The 20,659-nt window shown below is 40.6% G+C and overlaps 1 protein-coding gene and 1 long non-coding RNA gene across 15 annotated transcripts in view; both read left to right on the top strand.

Annotated features, from left to right (window-relative positions):
* CTBP1 (C-terminal binding protein 1) overlaps window positions 1–20,659 on the top strand; it is a 230,912-nt gene that overhangs the window by 82,703 nt on the left and 127,550 nt on the right. For 2 of the 14 annotated variants that reach the window (XM_079306607.1, XM_079306600.1), the window contains exon 1: window positions 1,282–1,354. The exons of 7 other annotated variants lie outside the window; for them this stretch is intronic. In XM_079306607.1, coding sequence (XP_079162733.1) covers window positions 1,348–1,354 — 7 coding nt within the window. In that variant the 5' untranslated portion in view covers window positions 1,282–1,347. Of the gene's footprint in view, window positions 1–1,264; window positions 1,355–20,659 lie in introns of those variants that run through there. 5 more of the 14 variants (XM_079306605.1, XM_079306597.1, XM_079306599.1 and 2 more) reach the window with 5 other exon arrangements.
* LOC306802416 lies at window positions 13,516–14,338 on the top strand. The gene is made up of 2 exons (XR_013774357.1): window positions 13,516–13,593; window positions 14,153–14,338. It is a non-coding gene; the product is annotated as an uncharacterized lncRNA (long non-coding RNA).

The raw sequence follows: 20,659 nt of genomic DNA, 5'->3' as shown, positions 1-20,659 counted from the left end.
GTTATTGGTTGCCTGTCAGCAGTTCCAAACATTACAGTGTTCTTGGGGCACCTCAGGAAAAAACCTCTCTTGATCTGCAAAAGAAAAGATTTCTCCTGTAAATTATCATCAAGACTCGGGTTGATATTGGGTTTATCACTTCACAGAGTGTGTTGTCCTGTATTAGCCAAATATATTGTGAATATATTCATAATGTGGCCTGCTGAGGCAAGGGCTTTGAGCAAATACAATTTGGTGATTTTAAATGCTGGGAGTGAGGTCAGAGGGAGCACAACATCAGAAATGGGAGGTGCAGGCTTTGTCACTGTTTTAGTTTGCTCTGAATTTAGGAATTATTTTCACCAGAATGGAAAAACAGAAGAGAACTCTGCAACATTTTCATCCTCCAGTTCTACAGTAGATAGGTTTCTGCTGTAATATAAAGCAGTCATGAGTTTTGTTAATTGAAAAGTTTATTTTCAAGAATGAATGCTAAGGAATTTGAATTTTTTTTTTTTTTAAGGCTGTTTATTCCATATATTTTAGCAAAGCAGGTATTTATACCCACAATCGTTTGACTAGAATAAGAAACTTTGCTAAGAATTTCGCAGTGGTGATACAGATTAAGCAGCTTTGCATGCGGGAGTGGAGCTGTGTGGTTGAAACATCTGCCGGTTTCGTTTTGTTGTTTTTAAAGGCTGGTTCTGCATCCTGGGAGCTTGTTGAAGGCATGCACACAGCTTGTGCCATGCCAAAACCAGTGGCTGAGCTCAAATTTTGGCTGGAGTAGCTATAGTGGTTTATAACCCTTCATCTTTTTGGATTCTCTAAAATATTACTCTCTGGTGCTTCCCAGCCATCAGTCATGATTTAGGCAAGGACATCCTTCCACACAGAGCAGAACAAGTTCCCGTGGGGCTCCCCAAGTTTTTGGTGTCTATAATTAATGTACAGTGGGGGGAGTACATAAAAAAATCCGGGAAAAGGCCCTGCCCAAAATAAGCGCAGAGGAAGTTAAAAGGGGGGAGCCAGAAAGAGGGAGAGGAGAGAAATAAGAAAAAAAAGCCAAGAAAGTAAAAGGGTGGGGAAAAAGAAGGCGGGGTGGGGAAGGAAAAAATAGAGGAAAAAGGGAGGAAAAGAATTAATCGCGATGGGCGGGCGAGGAACGGGCAGAGCCGCTCCCCGCCCCCGCCGCTCCCGGCCGCCGCCGCCTAATGAGCTGCGCGCTGATTGGCCAAGCGCCGGCGGCGGGCGGTCGTCATTGGCTGCGGCCGCGGCGCTCTCCGCCCCCATTGGTCCGCCCGCCTGCCCCGTATTTTCAGCAGCGGCGGCGGCGGCGGCGGATTCCGGTGTGGAGCCGGCGGCGGGATGCAAGGTGGGCGTGTGGGCGGATGGAGGGCGGGATGGGGATGCATGGATGGGTGGATGGATGCTCGGTACCCGGCGCGCTGCCCCGTCCCTGCGCACCGTCCCGATCCACGGTGGTTGATTTTATTTATTTTTTTTTCCCCCCTCAATAATTGTTTTTGCACCGCAGCCCCCGGCGGCCGCTGGGCGGGGGCTGCGCCAGCGCAGCGCCGGGGGCAGCGCCGGCCGCATCCTGCCCGCCGCTCGGGGGATGCGGCTCTTTGTGCGGCGGGCAGCGGGAGTTTTCCCGGGCAGTGCTGCCGGGGAGCCCAGGGGATGGATCCCGGCCGGGCCGCGTCGTTCCCGGCGCCGGGAGCGCCCCGGGAGCGCTGCGGGTGCCGCGTCCCCGCCGCCCGTCCCGGCGCTGCCGCTGCCCGGCGGAGTTGGCGCCGCGCGTCTTCGGAAAAACGGGAAATCGAGGTTTGCGTGTGCTGAGCTGCGGAAAGTCAGTGGGAATCGGCTGGGGGATGTTTCCCAGAGGAAAAGCCGGGATTCTTCCCATAAGTTATTTCTGTGGATCTGCCAGATATTAAATACCCGCCCGTCGGTTAATTGGAAATCGATGTGCTTAGGTGCGGTTATCTGAACACACTTTGTTTGGTTCGAGTTTAAAATAACAAATATGAAGTTAAATACTCTGCATTTCTGTCTTGCCTTACACGTTTCATGGACAAATTTCGCTTTGTTATTTTGCACATATCCTCTTTTCATGATGTGTTTTACAACCAACTGTATTATATTTCTTCTGTATATTTAACATCATATGTAAACCACATCCACGTTTTTAACTTCTGAGTTTCCCTGGTGGTTTTTATAGCAAAAGTTATTTCGGATGGAGATACGTTTTCAGATAGAGAAATCTGCTGACGGATTCTGCAACTTTTTTCTCTGTGGCATTTTTTTCTCTGCATAAGGCTGCAGTTAGGACTGGGTTCTGTGCTTTCTGTGCCATCTAGTAGTTAGCTGGGAATTTAAATATCCTGTGAGCATCCCCAGCTGGAGATGAAGCTGGAAGCTGTAGTATATTTGTACGACCATTTATTTCTGTGATGTGTGAAAAGTAAAAATCTTGGATAGAAATAACTGATTATGGCCATTCAGAAATCAATGCCTGAAATCTTTCTTTTTAATAAAATTGCCACTGAACCTTTAAGGTGCACTATATAGAATTTGGGTTAAAGTCAGTTCTGTCGGTGTAGTCAGTGTGATTTACACCTGCATGTGTGATTAACCCTTGCAGAGGCAGAAGGATGCTTGTGGGGCCAGCTCTGTTGCTAGGCCTAAAAACTTATTTTTTCTGTTGCTAGCCTGAAGCTGTGAGAACCAATATAGGTTTTTGCATGGAGTGAGGGAACAATTTCAGTCTGGCCCTACCAAGCAGGAGCAGCCCCTGCTCCTCTGGGGTGTGGGAAGTGGCCAGAGGAGCTGCACTGCCCCAGGTTGTGTGTCCTCACCTCCTGCCCCAGCACCCATGGGTGCACAAACATCCTGGCTGCCAACAGGGGCATCCTTGTTGGGAAAAAATGATGATGGATAGGAACAGCACCTGTTGCACACTGGTGATTTGTCATCTCCCAGGGAAAAACTCTGTACCTGTAGTTCTTTGATCATCTACCCAGATGGTCTGAAAGAGAGACACCCAGGGAGTTGAACTTGATTTTATCAGTGTGTTACAATTTGATTGTGATTACTTGAGCAGGTGAGAAGTTCAGAGAATTATATACAAATGATTCTTATTATGATTAAATAAATGCTATTTATGCAAGCGATCTGTACTTTTAAAATGAAGCCAGCTACAGTTCAGCAACTGCTGTTTGAAACTGCAAATACCCATGTGTACATTTTATGGCACTTTGATTTTGTTACATAATGGCATGTATAATTTCCATGCATTATATAAACTTTCTTCAGAACATCCTGAGAGAACAGACAAAATAAGGTCTACTCTGTTTGATAACTAGTGAGACTTTTTTTTAGCCTAAGTAGAAAATTCTGGTTTCTAGTAGTGTGTAAACAAAGTGCAGCCAGGCTGGCAGGCGTTGCCTGCTTGTGGTGGTAACAGAAATATGAAAGATGAGCACTGCAGAACTGAATTACCCCCCACACCTCCTGCTTGTTTTCTCACCCAGGCAGGTGAGGGGAGCAGATGAAGGCTTTGCTTTCCCTTTGGCACAGTGCTGGATTGCTGGTTCCAGGTAGAGATCCTGTGACCCCATGGAGCTGCAGAAAATCTTGTTGTTTTTTACTCTAAATGTTGCTAAGTGTACACTTAATATCTAGAGTAGATGCATGTTACTAAAAATACGTATATTTTCCAAGTGTGAATAGATAATAAACTCTTAATAAATTTAAAAAGGGTCAAGTTAGGAAAAGTGAAACCCTGTTAGTTGTTTTTTTGGGGTTATGTTTTTTTCCTACTTGTATGAGCTGGATAACAATTGGTCTTCAGTGTACACAAGAAGATTCATGTAGATAAAGTAAATTTGCTAAACAGAGATTACTGGAGGTTTGGTATCAGTAATATGGATAAATCATTCATTCATTACAAAGCAGTCTCTGAATTTCTTACTTTACGTATTTGTGGGTCTGAAATAATTGAAGTTTTAGTAGGTTCTGTCTAGTTATTTTGTAGCTGGTTTTTGTTTGCTTTTTTTATTTTATCATGGCCTTGATGGATGGAGAGAGAACATTCCCTTGGTGAAATGTGAGGGATTACTGAGTCTTCATGGTGGTAGTTTCTGTCTTACAGTGATGTGACTTATGGTAGCACTTTTCTCTGATAGCAGCAATGTTTATTTCAGAAGTATAATTTTCATATTTAAACACATGCAGCGCTAGATTGGAAAACTTTTAATGACAATTGCATGGCATGTTTGTTTGTAAATGGTTATGTTGAATGACGGGAGAAAAATTAATTTGTAGTTTCTAAAGATCTGTGATTTTTATATCTGTTATTTAACAGTGCTGTAATGTTATCACTGAGCGCTGCCAGTTGGGTATAAAGTGCAATGTGTAACATTTCCTGGTAGTAGAGTTGCTCTAAGTGGAGAAATAATTTAAGCAGTACAAGGATTTTTATAGGCCTCTTGTCACAATTAACTGTTTTGATGAAATACGAATTTACACAACATCTGCCTTTCGGGACCGGCGTTCCCATTGGAGCCGCTCGCTTCCCACGAGCAGCATCCAGCCTGGAGGCTGGCAGGGCAGGATGGGCTGGAGCCTGCCTGCTGGACAGGAAAGGCAGTGTAGGGATTCACTTGGTGCTTCTCCTGGGGCAGGAAATGCTGCTGCTGGCTGCCAGGGTGAAACCTTTCGCTTTCACTTCAGCAGGGACAGCGAGCTCCCTGACCCGCGCCTGGCTCATCCCATTCTCGCTCCTCCCGATTCCTGTGCTTGTGTGTAGGCAAAAAACATCTTGTGTGTGTGTGTGTGTGTGTGTGTGGCCTTTGGTGAGGTGTGGTTTGGGGTCTGGCACACAGTATTGCAATTGATTTTGGAGGGGACAGCACTCTTATTTCCTGAAACTACGGGTGAGGACTTGGAGTGAGATGGGGGAATCCAGCTGGACCTTGCAGTGTCAAAGCCATGGGTTGTCTCCTCAAGACCCTTCTGCTCCACATCCCTGTGGTGGTCACAGTTTTACCAGAGAAAAAGCATTTTATATGTTTACTCCTATCAAATTTGTTTCTTCACAGACCACGGAGTCTTTTACTGTTTTATTTTCTTGCACCATGAGGTGGAGGGTGCCTCTTGCCATCCAGGCTAAGCTCAGAGATGGTCATTAATGTCTAACTGCTAAAATTTTTGTGTACATCCCAGGAAAGGCAAGTTCACAGGAGGGTAAAGTAACCTAAAAGTCACTGATGCTCCTCCTTGGCTTGGGAGGAGAGATCAGGAGATGCTTTTGGAAAGATGCAGTTTCCCATCATGGGACAACTTGGTGTACAAATTGTCTTTTGTACTGATGAAAAACGGGCACAGCGATAAGAGACTGTGGAAAAATGTAAAAAATAATTCTGTACCACTTCTCCCACTTTTCATACATGGCCTGTCTTGACTAGTAAACATTCCAGGCCACTGCTGTCCCTCAGGAAAGAAACTGTGCAAGTGCAAGGTCTCAGCCTGGGGTGAGCAATATTCAATATGCAGAAATGGTACTGAAACATTGACACTAAGTGCTGTTGGCACAACATCCTGCAAAATTTGAGGCACAGTTTAAAGAGCTGAGTACTCAAAGTAGAGGTTGTACAACTTGGGAAGTCTGGCGTGTTCCTTCTCTTGGGCTGTGGGAGCGATCTCGGCGCTCGCTGCTATTTTTGCCGTCATTCAGGGCAAAATAATTGAGGTGGCTCATCAAGCAAGCTGTGGTGTTGTGAAGGCAGCAGCAGGCTGTGCCTGTGCTACCTTTGCATCCACGTTTTAGGAGGTGAAGTAAAAATAGTTCTGAGTGCCATATCCTGGTGAAACCATTCAGCAAAACCTCCTGATTCTTGTACAGATATTTAGTCCAGCCTTCTGCTGTTGCTGCCTGAATTTTTGCTTCTAATTGATTTCTTACTCATTAATTGCAAATTATTACAATTGCTCAGTCAGAGTGAAAAATTATGTGTAACAGGTTGCTGTTGTAGTGGAGATCAATCATGCTACCTTAGAGTTAGTTTAATGTGGTGAAGGAAAGAGCCCAGACTAGTTAATTGTCTCTTCTTTGGGTTATCCTTCTATAAAATGGGGATAATCGTCATTATAAAAGGTGCTTTAGGACTCACTAAATATTTTTGAAGTGCTTAGGAACTGTAGTTAAAAAAATAATTGCCTAGTAAATTGTCTACTTAATAAAATGTAAAAATAAAAGATGTAGAATATATTAGGTTTCATAATAATTTAAATAGATGCATGTAGTTTATTTACCTTCTCAATGAGAACTAACAACCTTTGAAAGCAAATAGGTCTTTAAGAAAACTATATTGGCAATATGAGATTATTTAAATTAAGGTTTCCAGTTCACTAGCTTAAATTACTTTTACATTTATGATTTAGGCTCAGATTTAAATCATACTTTGTACTGTTAGTGTTCAAAATTTATCATCAACACTGAAACTGTGAACACAAAAGACGTTCTTGGCAAGGCTTGCAGAATGCAATGTCAGTGTATTTCTCTGGAATACTAAAAATTTAGAAAACAAAACGTTTCCCATGACATTTATGACTTTCAATATATGGGGGGAAAAGCCTTTAACAAGACAAGCTGCAAAAGGTTGTATTTTAGTCAACAGACCAATGTGTGGCTGTTCCAATGGCCTGGAAGGGGCCAAGGGCTGAGTAAAGGTACTGCTGACTGGTGGCTTTGTGGTCATTGGTCTTTTTAGAAGGGAAGGAATATTTATATAAAAACTTTCTTGAATAAATAACATCAATCTCTTCATCAAATATGAAAGGGCTGAAATGTTTGCTGTTGTTTTTGTTGATTAAGAGAAGTACCAAGGAAAATTGTTCTGCATTACCAGCAGAAATACTGCCGAGTGGAAAGGACTTCCTAGAGCTTTTTATTCATTTATTGTTCTGCTGAGCAATTAGAAGAACAAAATCTCTTTACATCTTTTTTGCTCTTGACAGATTGGCATTTGTTTTTCTCTCTGTTTAAAAAGCCCCAAACAAGCAACAAGCTGAGATTTTCTTCAGTAGGGGAAGGAAGTTTATATCAAAGTTTACAGAGTTATTGTGTTACCACAGCTGGGACTATGAAGGGGAAGGTGTGGGCTTCATGTGAAAGTTGAGGGAAGCCTTATAAGCTGTACAAAGCTGTAAATCCTTAAAACCACCTCTGCCTCCCTGCAGTTTTCCATGGATCCTGGTGCAGCCAGGGTGAGTGTGGTCCCAGGGGTGGGGGAGCCGTAGGTGATGCTCAGGTGAGTTTGCTGAGGACATGGTGCACTCACCTCTCTTGTTTGATCTCTTTTGGATGGTCAAAGGGGATGAACTGCTCTCTTTTTTCACAGGACACTTGTATGCTCAAGGTTTTCTCAAAACTAAATGCCTGTGAAATCAGGAGCAGAAGAATGGCTCTGGGTATAGACTTACTAGCCCTTCACTTGCCTTTAGGAAATGCTGTAAACAGATCTGATTTGCATTAACATGGTAATTTCAGCTTTAAATAATGATGCTTTAAATTGTGATTTACATTTGTATCTTTAAGGAGTAAATACCAGATTGCATACGTAGTTTTGTACCTTCCTTTTTTCATTCTTCCTCAGAATATCCTGGAATAGGATAACCTCTGAGTTGTTACTTATTGTGGCTTATTGGCATCATATTTTAAAACCCAAGTTAAATAATCATATTAACTATCCTCTCAAAAAAAAAAAAAAGAAAAAAAATTAGGGAAAGAAATCAATTATTTGCTGAATTGTTCAAAAATGTTGTTTGGCTCATTTTGTGTGTACCCACTTCAGTGACCAGAATGTCAATGGAAGCTTTGTTTAAATGCTTTTCTTTATTTTTTTCCTTCCAATCCCACCCACACATACACCTGTTCATCTAAGTCTTTTGGGCCAGATACCAGTTTATTTGGTTGAGCTCTATGGCTTTTTTTTTTTCTTCCTGCTTCATTCAGTTAACTGCTTGCTGTCAGTTCTGGCACATCCCCTTGTTTTCTCTAAGTTGCCTGAGGAAAAAAGGCTTGTTTCCAAAGGCAAAGAGTTGAGTTAACTATTGCAGTAGCTCATGATAAACATCTGTTGCAATACTCCCAGATGAGAACATTGCTTTCAAAACTATTTACTGCCCATTTTGAACTGTTCACTTTACTTGTGGTTCTATTTTTCCCCCCTCCAATTACTAAATTCTTTTGAAAGGACATAAATCCATAGAGTCCATCTCAGAGACTGTGTTTATTTTATGGTACAGACAGGGAGGTGGGGTTGGTGAGTTACTCTTCATGCACTGGAGCCCCTGAATATTTCTGACTGGAGAAGAAGTGTGTGCATCTTTAATAAAATCCAACTGCAGGGCAGGCCCCTGGGAATGCTGCTCTGTGTGTGTGTCCATGCTCTGCCTGTGCTGGAGTCCTCTAGATGTTTTCTTCCTGCTCTGAATTTGGCAAGATAAAATTGGTGGGGAGTGGAGTTTAACTTGGATCTGAAACCCAGGGATGGGTGTGTGGTTGGAAGGGTTTGGCCAACTGGGCTTGGGACTTTGCCATTGAGGAAGCCTTCTGCTGTTTATTTGGGATATTTTTAAAATTTTGCTTGGTTGGTTGATACATTTTTTATATTAAAAAAATAATTTTAGATTGAATGGATGAAATAATGACAGTTTCTCCTGCAGCTGGCTTTTGAAGTTAGATCTGCCAGCAGCCACTTGCTACTGTAGCTGAGGATCAGCAAGCAAACAAAGCAAGCTTTGGTAGGTTTTCCCAAAACATCAACAGCCTTCTCCCCTACCCCACCCAAACCACAAAACCAAACCATTCTTGGTGTCTCTGGGAAAATGACATTGGAAAACAGTATGGAATACCTCAAATGGTGAATGTTTTCCAACAAATCGTTTTTCTTTCTTATGTTAATAAGGACGATGCTCTTACTGTAACTATGTTCAAAGTAGTTTCACCCTTATTTCTCAGAAGCTGAAAAGTATTTTGTGCTGAATTTCATATCTAGATGTTTCCTATCATGATCAAGGAAATCATCTGGATACTTTACATATGTGTTAATCTTTACCAGAATTAACTCTCTCTGCATAGCAGTCTAACAAACATAGACAAAGAAAAGGAATTTCCAAATACCAAAACTACTTGTAGCAAAATACAAGAATCTGTAACTATTTCTTGCTGATTTTCTTAGGTCTGGCAGAACCCATGTTGTTTTAGCAATAAATCTGTAAGAACAGCTGTTCTGATTCAGAGCAAGCACTTATAATTCAATATCCTGTCTCTGATGGTGATCAGCAGGTATCTGGGGAAGCATACAAGAACAGTGATAAAGTGATGGAATCTGTGGGAAGATTTCTTAGTTTCCAGTTTTATGGTGGCTTCAGGATTTTCAGAATCTGCTTCCTAATCATAATGCTGAAATGACAGGTGTGAGACATTCAGCAGCCTTAACTTTCTCTTAAAGACTGTGGTAGTGATTGGATGATTTAAAAAAGGAAAAAACCCTGAAAAGTAATGGATAGTGTGTAAAAGAGAGAGAAATAATGGGATAGGCTGGGAAAAGGGGGAAAAGGGACTATAATTACTGCATAGTGTAAAGAAATGGCAGAAAAAGGTTGGCTTGTTATCCAAGAAGTGAGACCCTCCTGCACTGGAGCTTACTGAGACCTTGCCCTGACAGGCTCAGCTATAACCTGCATCCCATCATTTGGGCATGGGGGAGAGAAAGGCAAAACCAGGACATGGAGAAATAGTTGGCCTGAGCCTGGCTGAAGGCAAGAAAGATGGTAGAGGGCAGACAAATGAAGTGTGGGCGAAGAAACACATGGGAAAGGGGAGCACGATGATGGGAGTGTCCAAGAAACCTGCAGAAACTGAATTATTCTCAGTCTGTAAATATCTGTCCATTCAAATTGATGAATAAGAAATGTTGTCTGTATAGAAGATTTGTTTTGCAGGTTTGTACTGACAACCTTGGAGCATTGCTGTGTTTTTCCCAGGCTTCAAGACACCCAGGTTTTATTTTTAGTGCTGCCCTGAGTTCTGTTTTGTGGCCAACCTGTTTCAGCTTGCTGTAGTCATTACTACTAAGACCATCTAAATAGCAACCCAAAAAAGCTATTAAAGCAATGTAAATAGTAATAAATTATTTTAGCTTGGTGTGGATTAAAAGGTACACTTAGGATGGACTTGGTTTTGGGTCAGGTTTTTTAATGCTCTAGAGCAGAAGCGTGACAAGCCTCACTTACATCACTGGTTGCAGAGGTGATGGTGCTGTACTTTAAATAAAAGACACGAGGGCGTTGTGACTGGGACATTGTCACTGGAGCAGTCACTTAAAACTAGATTTTTTTTAGGGAAGCTTTTACAAAGGTGTGTGGAAAGCTGTTATTGACTATCTAAAGCAAATTCAGGAATAATATCCAGGAGGTGTTGCAGTGGATGAGGAGGTGTTAAAGCGAATTGCTCACCAAAATAAGTCATACTGCAAGCTAGGATCAAACCTGACAAATCCAGGGTTTATTGTATGTGTCAGGCTGAAGAGAAGAGGATGCATTTGAGTACAAAAGGGCAGAACCCATCCTGAATTTAAACACAGTTTATGTAATCCTGAGAGCAAGAAGGGGGGTTGGTACATAAAGGAGCTGCTTGGTGGTACCTTACAGAAGGGACAGCTTCATCTGTGGGTAGAGACCAGGCAAAGGGGATTTATCAGCTCATTGCCAAGGTAGGTGCAAGGTTAAAAACCCCAGTACTGGTCTTTAGTAAGTTGATATTTTCATATATACGTATATAAATAAACATAAATTAATAATACTGGTAGTATGTGTATATGATATTAGAATGAAGTTTTTCATAATTAAGGGAAACAGAACAGAAGCAGCTTCACCAGTATGGGAATGGGAGGGACTGTGTTACAGGATTCAGATTCATTTACCTTTTTGAGAGGACTGCAGGAAATGGATCTTTTCTCAGTTCCCAAGAAAGCTTTTCCCAGCCTGGCATCCTCAAATCCAAGGAGCCTGGAGTCTGGGGCTGGTTTTCTCCAGTATGTGCTGTGGAAGATGTTTTGATTTGCATGCTGTTACTGTGGCAGCTGTGGACAGGAGGACTACAGGAGTGAATTGTGCTTTCTTTTTGCCAGAGAATTTCACCTTTTCCACTGATTATCCATGCTCCTGAAGAACCTGACTATTCATTTGCTTTCTGTTAGCAAATAATTTTAAATGTAACTTCCACAGTTACTACTCTCAGTAGGAAAATAGGAACTCTTACAAGGCATATATAAAATAAAATTTTCCAAAATCTAATAATCTGGGTTATGCTTGTTGCCTTTACATGCAGCTTTTTTAAAAAAGGTTTATAAAGGTAACATGCCAACACTGACTTTTCCCTCCCATTACAGCAATGTCTCTTGTGTGCTTTAGATGCTGTGTAACCACCTTAGAATAAATAAACATTCTCCAGCATCAGCCTGGATGCATTTTTACAGCACACTCAGGAATTTTTTATGGATGGTTTTGTATTTTCTCTTCTGTTGCATATCTCCATGTTTGCCTTTCAAATCCTTTCTAAGCACCCCAATGATTTCATTGGCATGCACAAATAGATGTCTCTGTTATATATTGAACAACAAACAGAATTTACTCTTGAATTTCAACCTTCACTTAAAAATACTTGGTTTTCCTATATCCTTACTGGATTGACTTGACTTTCAAAAAAAGATTCCTCAGAATCAGGGAGGAGTCTGATGGCATATTTGCACATCAGTTTACAGTGACTTTTTTTACACTCAGATTTTATTTAACTCCTATAATTCTGTTGTGGTTTCTTTAGTAAACAGAAGTAGCCCTACAGTTCTGTTTCACAAATGCCTCATTATGCTGAGCTGTTAATAGTTCTGTTAGTATTGTTAAAGTATTAACAGAAGAATAATAATTGCTCTGCTGTAATTGTATTGAGGATAAAAAAGCATTCTCATAGAATATTAATGAGAGCTTTTTTCAAGGTAAGAGTTATTTTTCCTAGCGCAGAAAATAATAATAAAAAAAAAGTTAAAAAAAAAATACCATCCTGGAGAAACATGATAATAAAAATCAATAAGGGTTTGATTTAGTCTTGAACTGCCTTGCTCCTTGTCTCCTGACCCCATTTGTGCATCCTGTAGGTCTCAGGGCTCTCTCTGCACCATATGTGCTCTGGTACCTCGGCACCACAGGGGGCTGGGAGACTTTTAACAATCAATTTTCTTTTTTTTTTTTTTTCTGTTTATCTCAGCCTTAAATTATTTTAACCTTATTTAGTCTTAAAAACTGTGACTGTGGAGCTAATATTTTATGCAGCATTGAGAGGAACTGGAAGTGCTTTTCATTGCTATGCAAAATGCAGCTGGGGAATGGTGCAGAATTAACGACAGGGACTTGGGTGCTCTTGAGAGTGCGAGCAGTACTTTATTTTCATTTCTGTCATTAAATATCTTATTACCAACTATTTGTTTTTTCTTTCCTCTGCCCTGCTGTGGGAAAAAAGAAAAGGTAATTACTGGAAGGTAAGAATTGTACAAATGCTGGAAAGTACCTTGAATCAGTGACCTTTGGTTGACCTCCTCTACTGCTGGTGTGAGCTCTGATACTTTTTTAAAGAGCTAAGTTAATACCTCTGCCAGTCTTTCCCTTTCACCAAATCTTACTCAGTTTTATACCAAGTTTCTGATTTGTAAGCAAAATCCAAATATAGGAATAATTAAAAGAATGATCTCTTGTAAATCTGAGGAGGGTATACCTGGGCATAATAAAGCACAAGTGTTTCCTGGGACTTGCTTGACCATTAAAAACTCACAGTTTAAGTTGCATAATGCAATTTTCTGACTTACAATACAATTCTGAATACAATATTCTGTTTTTAGTAGCAGTTATTTCTAAATAAGCAAATAAGCTGCCATCGTAACACTTGGCTTTTCCCAGACTCATTGATCTGAATGAAAAGGACAGTGCAAACTTGAGTTTGTTGTTTGTTTTCTGAGATTTCAAAGGGGCTTCAATTTATATTCTAAAGCATCTAATCTTTTTTTTTCAGTCTCATGTACCAGCTCCTTGTCATCCTTCATTCTCCCTCGTCTGACATCAGTTTCTCTCTTGTCCATTTAAAACTGAAACTTGAAAAACTGGAGTTTTGTACTTTATATTATTCTTCTACCCCGGAGCTGTTTTTAGTGTCTTTATTGCAAGTAGACAGATGGTGATATTTGGTTTCCTGTCAGTTTTAATGAATATAGATAGGAGTGATAAGAACATTTGCTTCGTTTAGCAAACTTCCTTTTCTGGCTTTTAATTAATGAAGTGCTCGCTGGTGTGCCGCTGCTTTTGTATGTGCTACAGTAAAATCTTTTATACAACTCAGCCTGTAGTGGTGGATAATGAGAAAAAACGATGGAAATAACTTTTTCTCTCCAGATCCTTTTAAGTTTACTTACCCAGACTTTGGAAAGCTGCAGACATCAGCCATGGAACTGCTCGTGGGAGCTGCCCTAGCAGCATCCTTTGTTGCTGAATATTTTGGTAATATTTTGTTTTTATACCAAGAACCCAAAGGAAGTGGTCTGTGTTTGGTGTTCACTTAATCTTGGGTGGGGTTCAGCTCAGCTTTGGAGCAATTTGCTTCTCATGCAATTTCTCACATTGAATAAAGCCCATAGCAGAAATCTGGTAAAATGGAAAAGAAAACCCTTGGCTTTTCAACCTTTTTTTCCTGCAATTTGTCTTGCCTTGGAGAGAACATTAATCTTTACCATTGATTTTTTTATTTTTCAAATAGTTTGATTTCTGTGTTAGCTTAGCACAGACATTATTTGAAATTATTGCAAACTACTTGAGAGTCCATTATTTTTAAGATCTTTCTCCAGTGTTTAACACTAAGGACTTTATCTTTCTCTTTGTGTATATTGAGATTTTATACTGAGGCAGTATCAGTGTTTGTAGGCAAAGCTGTTTAAATAATTTCTGCTTTGCCATAACAGTTTGAGTTCTGTAGTGATAAAAGTAACCATGTCTGTGTGTGTAAAACATCACAGTGGGTAAGGTCTGAATACTGGCTGTGGATTTAAAATCTCTGCTTTAGCTTTGTAGCTCTAATAGTTTAAGAACTCACTAGATGAAGAGGAATGAAGGACTAGAAGGTGATCTTTGGGAACATTATTTTCTGAAAATTCTGACTATTGCTAAAGCTGAAGAAACTGATTTTAAACCTGTTGTGTCTTAATATTCCTGTTTCCTGAGTTAAAAAATGGACCAGATTTTGTACTTTTTTTCAGGACTTTTGTTTTGCTGTAGCCTTATAAGGGTAGGATTTGGTTCCCTGGTGGCAAATCTGTTCGGGGAAAAAAAAGTTGGTTTATTTTAGCAAAGCTGTTTTAAAATACTCCAACAAGCCTAGCAGGAGGCAGAAATAGTTGTTATTTTATATTATTTCTTAGGTCTTTCTGAAAACGTCACAAAGTGCAAACCCTGTTCCTATGGAAAATGCTTCTTCCAGTGAAAGATACCTCTATTTTAAATGAGTTAAAAACAAACAGATTGTTTTCTCTAGTTCATTTGGTGAAGGTAAATAATCAGGTATGTGCACTGTATTTATTGCATGGATGGTATCACCTCTGCAAACAAACAGTGACTGAGGTTTTGAACGTGTCCTTCCTTCCCAAAGGTCACACGTAAGAAACCCATGAAAGGATGTCTCAGGGACAGCTTATGTTTAAATAAATACTCAGTTTCTGTGCTTGTGCTCACTCTTGGTGGGTTTGCTGGTTTGTGCAGGAGTGATGAGGAATTTGGTGTGAGCTATTGCAGAGGGGAACATGGATCTCTGTGGGCAGCTGCAGCACGGTGCCTTCTGCTTCAGTACCTGCAGGACAGCTCATGTTCTGTGGGAACAAACCCAGGCATGCTCACTCTGTTTTTATCACTAGACTACTTTCTTCTGAACCAGAAATTAAACGTGTTCCATACAGCAGTGCACAGTAACAGGGTCAGTTTATCTGTTTTCTGTGCAGAAATCAGTGTATGCAAAAAATGCATGGTGGTGCCTCCTAGTTTGTAGGCAAGAACATTTTAATATTGTTAGTTGCAATATAAGGTTGTGCTTTCATCTCTTTCTGGTTTCTTGTCATCCTTCAGGAAACAGAACTATGTGTCTTCTCTCTTATGGTAAAATTATTCATTCTGATGCCTCTAAGCTGGTTTTCCTTGCTGTATTTGACATAGGTATTAATGAATTTTATATGAAATCCATGCTTAAATTAATGGGAAAAATAAACACATTTAATTCAGACCTTCTCCCTCTGGAAAGAGACCATAGCCAGTATGTGTGAGGTTTATTTTTTCTTTAGCATTTGCTTCTTATTCTCCAAATAATTGTAGTCGCATGTTCTCCTTTTCAATATTTGCCAAAATCTCCAGCAGTTCTTATTCTCTCATATCTTGTTCAGTCATGAGCCAGAAGGAAAGAAAGTCATCTGGAAAAGAAAACCCACAGGGCTTCATTCCCTTCCCACGCCCCATCATTTTCTCTCCACATATTTGGAGATGTGAAGCAATTTAGATCAGCAGTCTCCATCGTTCCCTTTTCCTAACCCGATTCCTCTTCTTGCAGAGAGAAACAAAAGGAAGATACAGAAGACAAGTTGAAGAAGAAAGGAAAGACAGAGGAAAAAATAGTGGAGAAAATCAGAACAGAGTTGGCTTTTCTGAAAGGAGTTGGCCAGGAAGTAAAATGAGCAGCTTCCCTCCTTTTTATTTTTTTCTGTTTTTTGCCTATCCCAGATACTGCAATTCTGAGATAAGTGGGTCAGGCAAAAGGGCATAATTAAAAGTGATTTCACAGTTGCTGTGGGTACAGGAGAGCATAGTGAGAAGAATGGATTCAAGGAATCTGGCAGGCTCTCAGTGGAAAGCTCCCAGCTGAGCCCCAGGTTGCCATGCCCATCTTCTGCCATAAGATTTTGGGCTGTGCCAGCCAGGTGGGAGCTGGATCAGAGTGGGAATAGAGCAGATGGATGCTCTACTGGATGCTCTAGTGGATGAAGTGCAGCCCATCTTAAGTACACTGAATTTAGTATGAGACAGAATGGATTTGTGAGAGCAGCTGGGGAAAGGATGGATCAACCCTTTGAAAAGCATTGTGGGGAAACAAAGAGCTAAGTACCCTGACCAGGGGGAATAATGGGACATATTTTTTTTTCTGTCAGATATTCTGAGTTTGTTACTAGGGAACATTTCTTGTGTCCCCCATGCACCTCCAGTTTGTGTTACCTTGCAGTGCTTTGTTTCTTCTGGTTGGTGATCATGTAGCATCAGTGAGGCTTGCATGGGATGTGGTGCACATGGTCCAAGGACAGCAATCTGTGCATTTCTGCTGAGAGATAAACTTGATTTTAACATCTGGAGATAAGGAGAGAGCATGTGCAGCAAGTTACAGTTTGAAGGTGCTGCTGCAGAGAAACTTCTACAAACAGATGTATTGGCACTGCTGTCATGGAAGATGGAAGGACAAACCACTTGTGTTCAAATCTGCTTTCTGCAAAGTTTTATTTTATTTGCTTTTCTTTACCTGATGGAGCCAAGCTGCTGTGTCCTGGTCAGGGGGTGGTTCCATGTTTTTGGATGCTCCTAAAGCCCTGATGGGTTTTTCAGAATTCTGGTGCCCCATCTGCTCTTGAACAGGTGGAACCCCTTGGATGAATATTCCCAACAGTCTCTGTGCTTGGATTACACATTGCCAACATCACCTGCATGTGTTGTCACCAGAGCCAGCAAAAAAAAGCTTTTCTCTTGATGAGGAGGAAATGCCTGAACAGGAGCTTTTTACATCCCTATGGCACATTCAACTCAGCCACTTTGGACATTCATTTGGTGGGAGCAGGATGTCCTGGTGGCTCATAAAGATTCACTTCATCCAGCTGTGGCCTTTCAGGGCCAGCTGTTGGGAGATCACTGACCTGCATCCCTTGCTGGAGCTGGGTTGGTTGTGAGGTTGGACACTGTGCATGCAGAAGAAAGACAATGTATGGGATAGGCAAAGGGGCAGTGCAACACCTTGGGAAGATGATTTTATTTTTTTGCCTCCAGAAAAATAGTAAATTCATGCTTTTAGATCCATAAAAGTGCTTGTGGGTACCAACATATTGCAGAATAGTTGGCTGTGTACATCTTGTGGTTTCAGCTCTTGAAGGCAGAGAATGAAGCAGAAGCATTTGAGGGGTTGAGTTTTTATTTTAGGTCAAGTCTGTGTTTCAGATTTTAGGGCATATTAGTAAACTTCATCCTGCCCTTTCTCCAAATTGGTTTGAACTTTATGGTATTGAACCTTTGTCCTTTTCATGAAAATAAAAAGATTGTTCTCTCTGTGGTTATGTCTCTGTTATTTTGGTTAAATAACTTGAGATCTTTATTCACATGATTTGAAATGTTTTGTGATTATTGCTAAAAAAAAACAACCCAACTTTCTGAAGCAAAAAAATTGATTTCTCTGAAAGCAGTAGCTCAGTCATCAGCAGGTCTGTTCTGAGATTGAGTGTGTACAGCCCACACAGGGGCACATTTGATTGTTGGAGAGACATCAGTAACTGGTATTTTTCTTCACAAAAGACCCTTTTGCTTAATACTCAAGACGTATATAGTCCATTTTTTCAAAAAGAGCATCTGAAAAACTGCTCTAAAAATGCTAGTTATTATCAAACACAAACTTGGGAACATTTTAATTTTTCTAAATTATGGTGTCAGTGCAAAGACAATAAACTGGAACTGAAGGATGCTTTCCAATTTCTCCGTGTTTTAGACAAAACATTTGTGCATCTGTATCTTTTTTCCATATGTTGAAAGTGCCATATGGAGAGGTCACTCTGTATTTCAACTGGCAGATGAAATAGGCTAGAAGTAGGAAGCAACTCTAAACCAAAGGGTTTTTCAGTGAAGGAAAAGCCCCAGATTTGCTTTTGTCCTCTGGTGGACATTTATACTGTTAACTAATAATTATGATTTGTTGTATTCTAACAGAGAGACATCAGTGGGAGATTTTATTGTCAAGGGGAGAAAAGATGCCATATGTAGGAATAATGCTGTCTATATGAGCCAGAAAGCTTGAAGGCGAATACAGTGAGCTGGAAAATTGTTATCTTTATTCTTAGTAAACAAAATATAGGTGAGCAACTGCAATTACATCTTTTACACACAAATGGGAAAAAAAACCCCTTCAGTTGTGCCTGAGTTGCCAAAGCCAATTAAATGCAGGGGTTTAAAGAGAGAGGTGATGAAAAGAATAAGGGAAGAAAATACCAAGTATTTGGCAAAAGCCTGGTGGGGGAATGTGGTTGTCATAAAGGCCTTTGGGGAAAAGTGTAGTAGATGACTTCATGGTCATAGAAAGATGCTGTTCCTCCTCATTTTTGTAACTTGCCGAGTAAAAACAGCACAACTTATATCCAAAAAGGCTCAGGAAGAGTGAGGACAAAGTTCTGTTGATGCTCTGCTGTGAAGCAGTGGCCTGATGGCATTATCTGCTGAGAGGAAAAATCATAGGTGGCTGAGGTCTCCAGGGAGGATGGAGAGCAAAGTGCTGGTCCTGCTTTGGTCTTAACCAAATGCATGTTCTGCAACTTTGCAAAATTTAAAATTAGTTTCATCTTGGAGAAACTCAGTGTGTGAGCTGTCAGCATCAGAGTGTGGAGTGCTCAGGTCACAGAACAGTATGGGCAGAGGAAAGAGCAGGATCTGAACCTGGGTGGATGTTGGAGGAGGAGGGCTCATTTTTGGGAAGGATAGGCATGTCAGAAAATAGTTAGGAAGCAATAGCCTTGGGAAGGTCAGAGCTGGAGAAAACCAGAAGTGGTTAAAACTGTGATAGACACAAACTTGGGGAGGGTGAGACTGTTCTAGATGCATTGGGTGGGTAGGAATTCAGCACTGACCAGTTTGCCAAGCAGGGGTGCTGAAAACTGGAATATAGGGCTGGAAATTGAAGTATTTTCTTCCTTAAAAAGGATTGAGAATAATAGTGGTTTTTTTCTTGTTCTTTTTCTCCCTCTTGTTCAGGCCAAAAATAGAATTTTATGTAACAATCAAAGACACAAAGTTTATTTCTTTAAGGAGATGTTTAATGCTAACACTTCAGGACAGTGCTTTGGTTTTGTTTCTATTCTGTTCCTCCAACCAGGAGAAATCACATGAAATTTATCATTGAATCAGAGGCACAAAAGGTTTTCTCAGCAGAACATGGTGTCAGTACTTTGACTTAGAAAGGAGTTGTGCAATTCCATGCTGTATTTTTCCTCTTGCAATCCACTTGTCACAGTATGTTGTTCCCATTATGAGCTCATGCTTCAGGAAATTGTGCCTTTTTTTTTTAATTTTAATTTTTTTTATCACACGATTTTCAAATTGAGTATGTCTGCTCCCTATAATTTCAAAGAGAAAGAGACTTCCTAGGGCATGTTCTAGCCTTTCTATTTCTGTAACAAAGATCTGCAACTTGGTGGTAGAAGACAAATGATTCATTTTGTCAGGAAAATACCACTTTTCTAAGTGGTTGTCAGGGCATGTCTGAAGCAAATACAGAAAGATTAAAAGCAATCATCTTATGTAAATGTTCAGCAGGACACTGGGAAGCAGATATGGAATCAACAGTCAAGAGACTTTGGATGGGTTGCAATAAATATATTGTCCTATATATATCCACAGTGGTGTGGGCTTGTAAATTGTGGGGCCAACTGGAAGGAAATACTGAATGTTGTTTTATATGGAGATTTGGATACCAATAAACAGATTTCTGCCTGGGTTTCATTGCTTAAAGAGGTGTTGAGTAACTATAATGTAATTTTTTTAAGCAAACCAGGTTGCAGTGAGAGGAAATATTAGTTAAAACTCCGAGTGATTTCAGGATTTGTGGAACTGCTGGAAAGTCGCTGAAGATTTATCAGCAGTATATTTTGATGAATAAAATATGTGTGTTGCTTTATACTTTTATCTTGAATCAGGAAAACACCTGCAAGAGGCATGGGAATAGCAACTGCATTTTACATCTTGTCCACTGTTCCCTTTTAGTTTGGCTCTGTGCCCTTCAAGTAAAAATTTGTGTTTCTGTAAATTCACATTATGTACCTTTGCATCACATTTATATATATGTAAACTGTATCAAAATATCAAATGCTCTTGGAATTATTCATTCTTCACACCAAGATGTGTTCACTGATAAGCTGTAGGTAGTTTTTCAGAGGTCTATTAGAAATAGAGTCTTTTTCCCTCAGTTTTGGTGCTTTTACAGAAAGAAGCCATTGGCTCTTTTATTCATAATTTAGTGTGATTATCTGTCATTGTCCCAAAAGGATTCTGACAGAAGGTTGTCCTAATGTGAAAGGATTTTTGGCTGGTGATGGCAGGAGGCTCCTGCTGGTCCCTCAGACTCAGGAGAGGACCCAGGCACTGGATTGCCACGTGCTCACAGTGGGGACATTCTGATGGGATTCCTTGAACTGGGCTTGTCTTGGATGTAGGTGCACTCTTCAGAAATTCCTGCTTGAATTTGGGAACTCCAGTTCACTGCCTTCCCACCTGGTCCAGTTCTAACCCTTTGTGCTCA

The sequence above is a fragment of the Erithacus rubecula genome (genome assembly GCF_903797595.1).
Source record: "Erithacus rubecula genome assembly, chromosome: 5".
Taxonomy (NCBI): Eukaryota; Metazoa; Chordata; class Aves; order Passeriformes; family Muscicapidae; genus Erithacus; species Erithacus rubecula.
The sequence above is the reverse complement of the archived record's forward strand: the minus strand, read 5'-3'. Positions and strand labels throughout refer to the sequence as shown.